Below are 12,209 nucleotides of genomic sequence, written 5' to 3' on the forward strand. Positions count from 1 at the left end.
ACATCGTCCAAGATTACTCATCTTTCACATAATCAGAATAAAAAATGGGCATTTTCCCTTTTCACTCTCTAGTTTCTATTAATCGCACAGATCTGTATAGAGACTAATGAATTGCTGATTGGGTACAACAGCCGCAATGAAGCCCGTTGAACTCGCTTTTATTCCCCAAGATTAGGCCTAGCTATTACTTTTAGCATTGATGTCTATGGTTGCGATTAGGCTTAGCTATTGCTTTTAACATTACTGTATATGGTCGCGATTCAATCCTAAATCGTTCTTTTAAAATTATCAAATTGTTCTAATTATAAAAGAAGCCAGTTTTTCATTCTTTAAGAAAACTTTGATTATTAATTGAAAGTTAAAGGCAAGTTTTATCCTAAAAAACATTCTGTGGTAATAATTATGTTCTTAATTATTTATTCTTTTCAGATGCACATTGCGATAGATTACCCGACGATCCTTCTCAAGGTCTTCTTTTTGAGTCGGAAGTGGAAGGGAAATACATTCCATTCTTTGAAAATGTAACAGTGTCTTGCCATGAAGTTGGTATGCCTTTGCGCTCAACTGCTACAGCTGGCTTCAGACAGTGCGTATTTGATCCTCATGAAGGAATGGTAAGCCATTGGCTCGCTGGAGCAAGACCATCTTGCCCAAGTAAGTTCACTGAAATACATTAGCAATATTGTTAACTAATACTACATCAATCATTCAAACAAACTGAAGGATTAAAGAAATTTTCTGTGAATTTTTTTACTTCGTCTATTTGTCTCTATGCAAAGTAAAAATACATGAAATTTGCGTTCATCAATTGATTTTTTTCTTCAAAGTATGGATTTAAAACTTCATATTTTCATAGTATATAACATAAGATAAAAAAAAACTTTAAATGGAAGTAAACAAAATGATAACCTTCACAATAATCAGAAGGTGCAAATCATGCACAAAAGTACTGAACTAGAAATCAATAGAAAAATATTTCTTAAAGAGTGTGCTCATACAATGAAATGGATGTAAATAAATCATTCCTATCTGCACCACTTACAAGAGTGGGTCGAAAAATAAGGTAAGCAGAATTTTTACACGAGCACAAACTCATCACGTGATTTTGATTCCAGTCTACATAAAAAAAATTATCACAACTGTCAAACGCCGGTGGTAAATGGAGCTGATCTTACATTTCGGTCAAAAATTAAGTTATCAGTCAAAAAATAAATGAAGGTGGGTTATTTTTGAACACGTTCTCGTAAGTTGTATAGATAGGGGTTATTAATTTACGTCTAGTTCATTGTACGAGAACACTCCTCAAAAAATATTGTTCTACTAATTTTTAGTGCAGTACTTGTGTGCATGACATACACCTTTTGATCACTTTTGTATGAACTTTGATTGTTGCATAATTTTTGACGGAGATGGTGATATAAAATCTTGTTTTGCAAATACTATTCTTGTTGTCAGGACAGATTATCTTTATTTTATCATAATCACTTGGTTCTTAATCATAAAGCACGTGTAAGAGAATAACTTTTGTGAACACTTTAGACATTTTTTTTTGGTTGAAATGCGTGTAAATTTGACATAACTTGACAGTTTTATTATTATTGTTATTGGAATTGTATATCAAATATTTTTATGTTCTTATGTAATGGTGATCTAAAATCTTGTTTTTCAAACACTATTCTTGTTGTCAGGACAGATTATCTTTATTTTATCATAATCATTGGGTTCTTAATCATAAAACATGTGTAAGAGAATAGTTTTTGTGAACACTTTAGACATATATATTTTTTGGTTGAAATGCGTGTAAACTTGACGTAACTCGACAGTTTTATTATTATTGTTATTGGAATTGCATATCAAATATTTTTATGTATTCTTAATTTTCATTCTATTTTTTTATATATAAAAATAAAAAGGCCATCAAATGTATTTATTATTAATAAGGACCGTTATGCTTGTGTGGTCTCTTCTCTGCATAATCTAATTTTTTCTGTGGTACTTAAGACATTTCCACCATGTGGGTATATCTTTAGTTAAAATATTGTCTATAAATATTGTATTTTAATATTTTTTCGTTCAATTTTCAGTTAAAAGTTTTAAATTTATTTTATACTCTGTACGAAAATGATTTATAAAATATTGAAAAGAGTCGATGCATTTTCTTCTCAACGGCTCTTATAATGTTTTTTTCTCTCCTTTTTTTTAAACAATATTTTAGGAATTGATTGCGGTAAACCAGCTGAAACTCCTGGTTCATCATATGGTTTCTACGCAGACACGCGTTACAAAGCAAGTTTCTTCTTTGGCTGCGAAGAGACATTCACTTTAGCCGGAAAAACAGCGATGAATGACAACGTCATTCGCTGTCAAGAAGATGGTATTTGGGATTTCGGAGATTTAAGATGTGAAGGTAAGTAAAAGCTTGTTTCATTGACTTAAACAAAATGTTGTTCTTATAACGGTAACTGTTTTAAATCAATACGGATATCAACATAAGTGGTCGAATACTTTCAGGTCCTGTATGTGAGGATCCTGGACACCCTCCTGATGGATTGCAAATAGCTTCGAGTTACGAGCAAGGAGCAGAAGTACAATTCTCATGCTCGCGACCTGGTTATGAGCCATACAGCACTGAACCGATTAAATGTGATAAAAGTATGTACCATTCTATCAAAAATGATTTGGCGTTTTGTAAAATGTTGGAACATATTTCCCTCTCCAACTTCGACTTTAACCCTTTGCTTACTGTGTTCCATATTGTACCATCACATGTGATCCACATGTTGTACCAGCCGTAAGCAAAAGGTTATGTTAGACGCTTTGTTTTCATTTTATTAACGTTTTTTATTTTAAAAAAATTATGGTGGAATATCATTTGACAGCATAATGTTTTTTTGTGAAAGGTGTGAAATAAAGACTTCGTTCATTAGATTAGGAGATAACTTGGTTAATTTTTGATAACTTTTATGGATTTTTTTTCAAAAATTTAGAGTAGTAAAATTTAATGTTAACAATTCTAATTTAATACTGTGTATATGTCTTAATTTAGGGCTCTTTAAATGTTACTTTTATTCTTGTTTAAATTGACGAAATTCAATTTGGATGATACAAAAAAGATTCTTTTAGTGTTGATAACGCAAATATGAAGATATTTGTCAGAATTATAAAAAAAGATCAAAGTTTTAATACTAAACTATATTTTTCAATGATGACTGCGAAATTGTAAGTTGTATAACTTTGTAAGAAAAATCTTATGAAATTCTACAATTACACTTTCGATATTTTTCTGATTGGATGACAACATTATACTTTACATTGCGACAGCCACTATAGTTTAAGCTTCATAACTCACCCTGGAATAGGGGTGTACACCCTTTTCTATGGTATATAAAGCATGTAACTGCAACCTCAAAGTTACCTTGTTTCGAATCCTGCCAGCACCCAACAAACACCTCCACTCTCCTCCACAGTAGTGACTATGAACACTCGAACACGCAACGAAACTATCTCATTTCTCGGCAGATGGCACACTACGTCACCACGTTCTACGGTTCGCCTTGATTCAGCAAGAAAAACACCTGTGTCCATATCGTCAGGGCCCAAACTGCACTTGAATGACGACTTCACTCATGGCCACATGGCCTCTCAATCTTGTAAAACGCTCACCACTGACAACGAGTCAGATTTCTTGCTCACTGGAGGAGGACTGTGCGGAGGCTACTATACATAAAGCTTCACTAACTCGCCCTGGACTGGAAGTGTGGGGTGCTTAGAGCATCCTATTACGAACCCAGAGGCTTTTGGTTCGAATCCTGCCGGCAGTTAACAAACATTTCTCTCTCACACTCCTTTAAACATATTTTAAGAGATTCTACAAATTCGTCATCAGTCGTTCTACAAATTCGTCAACGAGTCAGTCAAATATCAGTCATCAGTTTACACATTTAAATTTAAATTAATAATCCTATACTATTTTCATATTTATGACACTTAATTCCGAATTACATTTGTTTTTATTGATATAGATGCTGAGTGTAAGGTTGTTAGACCTATTGGATTGTCAAGTGGAGCCATACCTGATTCTGCAATAAACGCAACATCTCAAAGACTTAATTATGAAGCGAGGGTAAGTAATTCATCATATTTAAAGAAAGTAAAGGTATTAAATGATATTTGATTTACAGATGATGCATGAAAATTCTTTTTCGTCTGTGCAGAATATCCGATTGAACAGTGCTACTGGTTGGTGTGGAAAAACAGAACCATTCACCTATGTGACAGTTGATTTGGGTCGAACATTCGTCATAACGGCTTTGCTAGTTAAAGGTGTGATAACTAATGATGTGGTAGGACGCCCTACTGAAATTCGTTTCTTCTACAAAGTTCAAGAATCAGATAACTTCGTTGTTTATTTTCCGGTAAGTAATATTTTATGATTTCTATTTTAATTCTAAACACTGATAAAAAAATTTTGGAACATGAAATTTATTTCAACCTTAATATGATGCTAAGATGAACCTTATTCTCATGCTTCTTAAACTTGATTGTAATGTGATTTTAAGGTACTTGTGACTTCGTGAGCTTGATTGTACGATGATTGTTCAAATTGAACGGAAATATTGTTCAGCTGACATTTTATTAAAGTTAGAGCATATTTGAATTTTTTTTTCCAATTCAACATTGAGACAATATTTCGGAGAACGTATACATATTTTCTATTTACTCTTGCGAACATTTTGACACCAACAACAAAAAAATACTTTTTTGGAGGAAGAAATTGGATACAGTGCTAAAAATGAATTGTTAAATTTTATTTTTTCTTAATTGGTTAAAATTTTAAAAATCATTAAATCTTTACAATTCGCACAATTTTTTTGAAAATTTTATTTAATCAGCACGAGCAAAGCAAAAAATATTATTTATTTGCCATACAATTTCAGTTTTTTCCTCGAAAGTCCTATAAATCGTTTGTTTAGTATGGTTTTTTGAGTCAAGACCTAAAAGATGTTGTAATGTAAAATATCGTTCACCGAATGTATCTCAGTTCACTGTTTAAAATTTGGAACCTTTTGAACCATAATATCGTTCAAATTTACTACTATCTTAATATGGTCATAAGTTGAACCATATAATCATCTTTCTTACACAAATGGAGGATGCATAGAAGAGTTCAATTGAATCAGATACATAGTTTAACGTGAAACTTTACTTAATAACAAAAATGCATTTTAGTATGGTTCAGAGTATGAGTATTGGTTCAGTTTTAAGCCAATGTTTTTAAGTATATTGAGTTCAATTCTGGTATGATTTCTAAAACGGCAATTTCAAGAAGAAAACCAACGTCGTCTTCGGTTTCATCACTTGCATAGAAAATAGCTGATTCGAAGTCATTCACTACAAGTGTTAGTTTTCTTGAAGTTAAATATCAGTTTTTCTTTAATATTTATTATATGAGCCGTGATGCCTATGGGGATATAGCGTTCGCCTACCAATGAGGTGAACCGGGTTCGAATCCCAGCGATAGCTGATCAATGCGAATCCGTATCCAGCTTGCACAGACCACAGTGCTGACGTGAAGTATCCTCAGTGGTAGACGGTTCATGGGTTAGAGTCCCTTTTCCGTCAGGCTAACCACGGGAGGTTCTCGTGGTCTTCCTCACCATGTAACGCAAATGTGGTTAAGTTCCATTAAAAAGTCCTCCGCGAAGGCAAATTCTCCCAATACTTGATCCAGGAGTTCCCTTGTCTTCCGGATTGGGTTCAAAATTACAAGACTACGGAGTTGAACATTAGCAGTCGTAAACCCAAAAATTGGGTCGGCTGTTCAACGACTGTCATGAAATAAAATAAAATAAAATATTTATTATATAGCATTTGAAGGCAACGAAGACGCTCTCTAAGATTGTGTAATTTTGATAATGATGCTGAATATTGTCACTAATCCTAAACACGACCCTCACTTGGTAATATCAATAATATTAAGATTTTTATTAACTATGAGATACTTCTTTTGTGTAGATTTTTTATGCATTGTCACGTCTTTAAAAAAGACAAATTAGTTTTTTTTATGAAATATTTAACATCAAATACGCATATCTTTTAATACCATATTTCATTTCAGAACTTCAACTTGACCGACAATGAAGGAAACTTTGGTGCAGTCTCTGTCATACAGTTACCGTTGAGTGTCAAAGCAAGATACGTCATTTTAGGAATCGTGTCATACAATAGGAATCCATGCCTAAAGTTCGAGCTGTTAGGATGTGAGGAAACAAAGCAACCTGTACTTCTAGGATACCATTCAGGATATCCAGTATGCATAGGTAAATATGCATCCTACTTAATCCACATTTCCCTTTAAACATCCTACATTTTATTGTAAACTTTGAAAGAATTTTTGGTGCACGTTGAATTACTGACAAGAAATACCTGAACACATTTCTAAATGCGATCCTCAGTTGTAACTCAGTGGAAGATCGCGAAACCATCCATTCTTGAACTCTTTAGATGTTACCAAATTTTGTTGCTGTTTCGAGACCAAAGGCAGAAGTTTGTTGATTAGAAACAATAAAAATTCCTATAGATTAAGAGATTAAGAAGTCAATTATTTTATTCTTGAAAAGAAAATACATTTTCTAAAAAAAAAAAGCCTGTAAAACTAAATTGAAACTTTGTCGCTGTTTCGAGATCAAGGGCAGAAGTTTATCGATTGAAAATAATAAAATATTCCCATAAATTAAGAGTTTAAGAAGTCAATTATTTCATTCTTTAAAAGAAACTATATTCTCAACAAAAGAAAAGCTCGTAAAAATAAATACATTTTTAGTACGTAAAAGTAAATATGTTTTTTATCATGTATCATGTTTAGTAAAAAACGCTTAAAGATCAGCCAAACTAACAGTGTAACACTAAACAATTCATGGAAAAAATATATATAACCTAACCTAACAAAAGATATAACCTAATTTTTCCCAAAATAGTAATATATCACCAAACTTTATTACTAAACACAAAAGGTTCTCCGTCAACAGTTAATTATCAGACAAGATGGTCATGAAAACTTTAAGATATCACAGTGGTATGATGGCAATGAAGTCAACATTGCGCGTCTACCACATTTACTTCTCAGTTTAGCTGGAATCTATCGATTTCAATATGAGTAGTTTCAAATCTCCATCCTCTATAAATCCCATCAATAGAATTTTGCAGGTATTATTTAAATAATTGACATCAAATAGCCACGACGAAGAACCTTTCTTTAGCATAGTGAAGCTTTCATGATTTAATTAAGTATAATTTTCAAATTTAAAGGACGCTAATGTATTTGAAAATGAGAGAGAAATAATTTGTAAAATACAAATTAGAAAAAGAATTTGTGACTTTTTTGAATATTTATAAATAAAATAATTTGTTTGAACGGCTCTCAAAATAATATCTTATATCATAATACTGCTTGTTGTAAATGAATTAGATTCATGTCTTAATGATTTTTTTTTAATCTGTTTACAGATAAAGAGCCGCCGCAGTTTATCAACTGTCCAACGAAACCAATTGTTGTGACGAGGACGATATCTGGCCTACTCCCAGTAAATTTTTCAGTACCTGTAGCTGTGGATAACTCTGGCTACATTGCAAGATTTGAGGTTCGGCCTCTTGGTTTCTCTTTACCAGCTGTTGTTGTGGAAGATATGAGTGTTGAATATATTGCCCATGATACGGACGGAAACGTTGCTTCATGCGTGGTCAATATCACTGTACCAGGTACTTAAGAATATTTTGTGTTGTTAATTTTTGGAAAAAGTAATGAGCCTTTTTTCAATCGACAATTAACCTTTTTTTATTCATTTAAAAGCAAATAAGAGTCTAACAACATTAAGAAAATTGGGAGGATTATTGACAAAGGTTTCTCAAAGCTAAATAATTAGCAACAGATTATTCAATAGATTTAAATAGAATATTGTTCATGAAAATGGAAACAAAATTCCTGACCGGTTCTGCTTATGCAAATTTCATGAACAAGTTTCAGACTTAAATTTTTTTCTACGCTATAGCGTATTTAAAAAACTTGTATGTTTACATCCTATATGTTAAAACGCATTTTTACCAAAAAAACGCATAACTTTAACATATTAAATTTTTTTATGCACAGCATAAAGGCACACAAATATTAATGAGGTAATGAGGTATATTAATGAGGAAAAGGTAATTTCAGCTGTCGATTTAAACAGCAAGTTTATTTTTTAAAAACAATTTCAAATAAAATATACGTGAATTTATTACTATGTATTACGTAAATCAGTTACATTTATTTACAACCACAACTCCAACATTGTTTGCTGGAATTTTTCCGAAAATTTACTTTTTCTTGATAACAACATTCCAAATCTAATCTATCATTCGAAATTAATTCACGAATATGATCCTGCACGTCTATTTATGTTTAATCCTCTGGTTATCAGATTCAAGAATGCCAAAAATGTTTTTCGTTCATTGATTAGGTGTATAATAACTTTATGGAATCAAACTCTTTTGTGCAAAACTATATCTAAAACATATATTCCCATTCCAGATTATACACCTCCATTCCTGAGTTGTCCCCAGTCTTATGTAGTAGAACTCGTAGAAGAACAAGAAAGTTATGCCGTTAATTTTAACGACACTCGACGTCTCATAAACGCCACTGATGCTTCTGGACCTGTTACCATCACCTTATCTCCTGAAACTGCCATAATACCACTATGGGGATTTCGCAATGTCACTGTAACAGCAACGGATGTGCATGGAAACTCAGCTTTTTGCCACTTTCAAGTCGCAGTGCAACCTTCCACATGTGTAGCGTGGTCTCTCAGGCCACCTGTCGATGGGATTGTCAATTGCTTGCCAAATGAAGAAAGAAATGGATTTCGTTGTCTTGCCACTTGCAGCACTGGATTCAGGTTTACTGATGGCGAGCAGGCCAAAACCTTTTCCTGTGTGAGCGGTCAACAATGGTCGCCAACTAATATCGTGCCTGATTGCGTACCAGAAGGTAATAATAAACATTTTTTTATAACTTTTGAATAATTCGCATATCGAAATCCTTGTCCCGCAGTGGACTGATCGTTAAGACACGGTTTCCAGCAGATGACCAAAGTCAAGCATCTCTGGCAGCGGTCAGTGTGCTGGTGGGTGACCACTTGGATCAGCTGCGTAGGAAGCGAGGGTGTTGCGGTTTTGGTCTTCGTTAAACTGTTCTATCGTAAAGTGCTCGACTTCGCGTGCCGGTCGTTGGGCTACCGAAGCGTGGGTGCCATCCCCTCTGCAGAGGATCAAAATTGTGATGGCATGTCTTCGGATCATCCTATGGGATGTTTCCCAGACCGTCATCAATAGCCCATTGTGCAGCTCTAGTACGATGTAAATGAACTACAGAACAGTATCGAAATCCTTGCATATTTGAACAACAAGAAGGCTATAGTAGTTTTAAAAAGTTAATTTATTACTTTGAATTTGAAAATTCTTTAATATTTCAATCGTAAAGCACATACATTAAAAAAAACCTAGCGAACTCTGACCTCTGCTTTTCTATGTCCGCAAACATCTGAAGATTGCTATTAAATCTTATATGGTTCGCTTTGCAAACCATGCTCGGTTTCCAAGCTACTGAGTAAAACCCATATGAAATGTGTTCAAGCGTAAAATCTTAATTTAATTCGCAATTTTAAATCTCAAGTATAGAGAATAATGTTCACTGAGGCTCCCCAGCCCCGGAATATTGCAATGCAAACTTTTAAACATGGTTTGTTCAGCTAATAATGCTCGCTTCGCTCATTATTAAGTTTAACACTTTTGAAACGCGTTCTAGCGTAAAATCTACGAAATTCAAATGAATTATTAAAATCTTTTAAAATCAATTCTCCTTTAAAGAAAACTAAAATTTTTAGTCAATAATAAGTTATTTAAAAAAAAAATTTTTTTAATTGAAATAAATGACATGCAATAGAAAAACTTGTCAAAACAAAACAATAATTATGCTTTGAAAAAACAACATGTATGATGGCACGTCTATTGCGCATTCTTTAAATGTTACGCTTTTCATAACTGCCGTCAACGCTTTCTTCGGCCCCTAGAGCACGCTTTTTTTATTATCTTAAGTGTAATAGAACGACTAATATTTTTTTTCAATCAATATAAATAACATTAAATAAAACTATTATTATTTAACCTGCATAAATATAATTTAAACTTAGTATCGAGTGCTTTGTTGATATGAACTATCCGCTTTTAACTTATAACTTGGTTTGTTTCGGCTTTTCGTTGTCCTAGAGAGAAGAGGATTTTCACTTAGAAATTTTTAAACATGTATGTTTACGCTTTCATGATAATGACAGCTCACACACTTGATATTTCTATGCCAGCGTGGAAAAAAAATAAGGAATCTTTTTGTTGCCGTGTAAGAGAAATATATATATAAATTTCTAGGTCCTGCAAATTTGATTTAAGACTTTATATTTTATGGTATATTGTAACCAGTAGATTAAATTCAGATTAATTGAATGAATGGAGAGGTAGAAATATAATACCCCAGTGATAAAAAAATCAAAATTCTAAGCTTTATTACGAGTTTATCTATTTATATTTAATTATGTTCTTTTTTTACTTTAATGTTAAATTTTCGGTGTTGACTAAGGGAAATTTTTTAAAAACTTTGGCTTTTCATTATAATTATACAAAGTGTTCCCGTAATGACACCTTCGTAATGATAAATTTTCGAAATGATCATAATTAAGAAAGGCGGAAATGAAGACATCTGAACTAGTTTGATGGCCAAAGGAAACAGGTAGAATGTGAAAAGCAATTATTAAAAACACCTCCATGTTTAATCAGGCAATCAAACCGGCTTTGTTGTTTCTCAGTTCGGTCTCCTCACTAGTACATAGATTACTCACTAGTACATTGTTTCTTCCTCACTTTAATATTAGCTATTTGTTTCTCTTAAATCTTTCAAGTTTAAATATTCAATGATTTTTTTACAGATACAAATCAAGCAGCATATGATGTAATGGCTACAGTTGATTATTCTTCTGAAGGACCCGTTTCTGCTCAATGTTTGAATCAATACATTGTATACCTCCGATCCCATTATACTTCATTAAACCAAGTACTATCTGAACGTTGCTCAGCTATAAATGTGAAAATGGACATTACTTTCCACAACACATCTGTGAGATTGAAAGCTGATAATGAGGTAACATCACTCTGTCCTTTGAAAAGCTTCTCCTATATTTCTTTCTTAGTTTTACCCTTTGTTTACGGGGTACTATGATGTACCATCACATGCTATACACATGTTGTACCAGCCTTAAGCAAAAGGTTAAACTATGTCCTATAATAACTTTACATAAATTGATGATTATGATTGTTTCAGGTTGTGCTGGCCTATACAATTAGAATCGATCCTGTTGTACGACAAACATTGTTATATGATCTGTGTGGATCGACACTAGGGTTGATATTTGACTTAAGTGTACCAAGCACATCTGCTATTATAGAACCTATATTAAATATTTCGTCATTGAACTTGGCAAATCCTCAATGTCCAGGTTTACAGGCCATCAGATCTTCTGTAGCAAGAGGCTTTGCATGTGAAGATGGAGAAGTTCTAACCAACATAGGCGAAGGACAAGTTCCTCGTTGCTGTGAGTTAGACTTACTTTTAATCACATAACATCAAAAAAAATACTTCTGAATTGTCCATTAAAATATAGATCATTAAGTATGCATATAACAACTAAGTATTTTTCTTATTTGTGTAGTGCATTGCCCTGCTGGAACACATGCTTCGAAAAAGAATGAATGTTTGTTCTGTCCAAGAGGTTTCTACCAAGATCTTGTACGCCAAGCCTCGTGTAAACGGTGCCCAGAAGGAATGTATACAAGATACGAAGGCAGTAAAGGTCTCGGTGAATGCATACGTAAGTTCGTTTACAAAATTATATTAATATTTTCTGGTGTGGAGTATTTGCTTCTCACAAAAATGACCAGCCCGTATTCGAATCTCGGTTACGCCTGGTTGATTTGTATATCATTCTCGAATAACACACATCCCAGTTCTAGAGAGCAAAATATCCGCGGTAATAAACGAAATTAAGTCTAACTGCCATCGGGTTAACCATAGAAGATTTACCCTCTAGGAAATTGTAGATTTTACCCTCCGGTTGTTACTAGTAAGT

General features: G+C 33.2%; 1 protein-coding gene across 1 annotated transcript in view; it reads left to right on the forward strand.

The window, feature by feature from the left end:
- LOC107437786 (uncharacterized) overlaps positions 1 to 12,209 on the forward strand; it is a 116,302-nt gene that overhangs the window by 75,540 nt on the left and 28,553 nt on the right. The window contains exons 22-32 of the mRNA XM_087153235.1: positions 430 to 654; positions 2,216 to 2,407; positions 2,512 to 2,652; positions 4,023 to 4,123; positions 4,215 to 4,415; positions 6,119 to 6,320; positions 7,507 to 7,758; positions 8,567 to 9,025; positions 11,013 to 11,224; positions 11,405 to 11,675; positions 11,793 to 11,951. Coding sequence (XP_087009361.1) covers positions 430 to 654; positions 2,216 to 2,407; positions 2,512 to 2,652; positions 4,023 to 4,123; positions 4,215 to 4,415; positions 6,119 to 6,320; positions 7,507 to 7,758; positions 8,567 to 9,025; positions 11,013 to 11,224; positions 11,405 to 11,675; positions 11,793 to 11,951 — 2,415 coding nt within the window. The remainder of the gene's footprint in view (positions 1 to 429; positions 655 to 2,215; positions 2,408 to 2,511; positions 2,653 to 4,022; positions 4,124 to 4,214; positions 4,416 to 6,118; positions 6,321 to 7,506; positions 7,759 to 8,566; positions 9,026 to 11,012; positions 11,225 to 11,404; positions 11,676 to 11,792; positions 11,952 to 12,209) is intronic.

The sequence above is a fragment of the Parasteatoda tepidariorum genome, chromosome 10, assembly GCF_982258835.1.
Source record: "Parasteatoda tepidariorum strain Cologne lab strain chromosome 10, Ptep-v5.0, whole genome shotgun sequence".
Taxonomy (NCBI): Eukaryota; Metazoa; Arthropoda; class Arachnida; order Araneae; family Theridiidae; genus Parasteatoda; species Parasteatoda tepidariorum.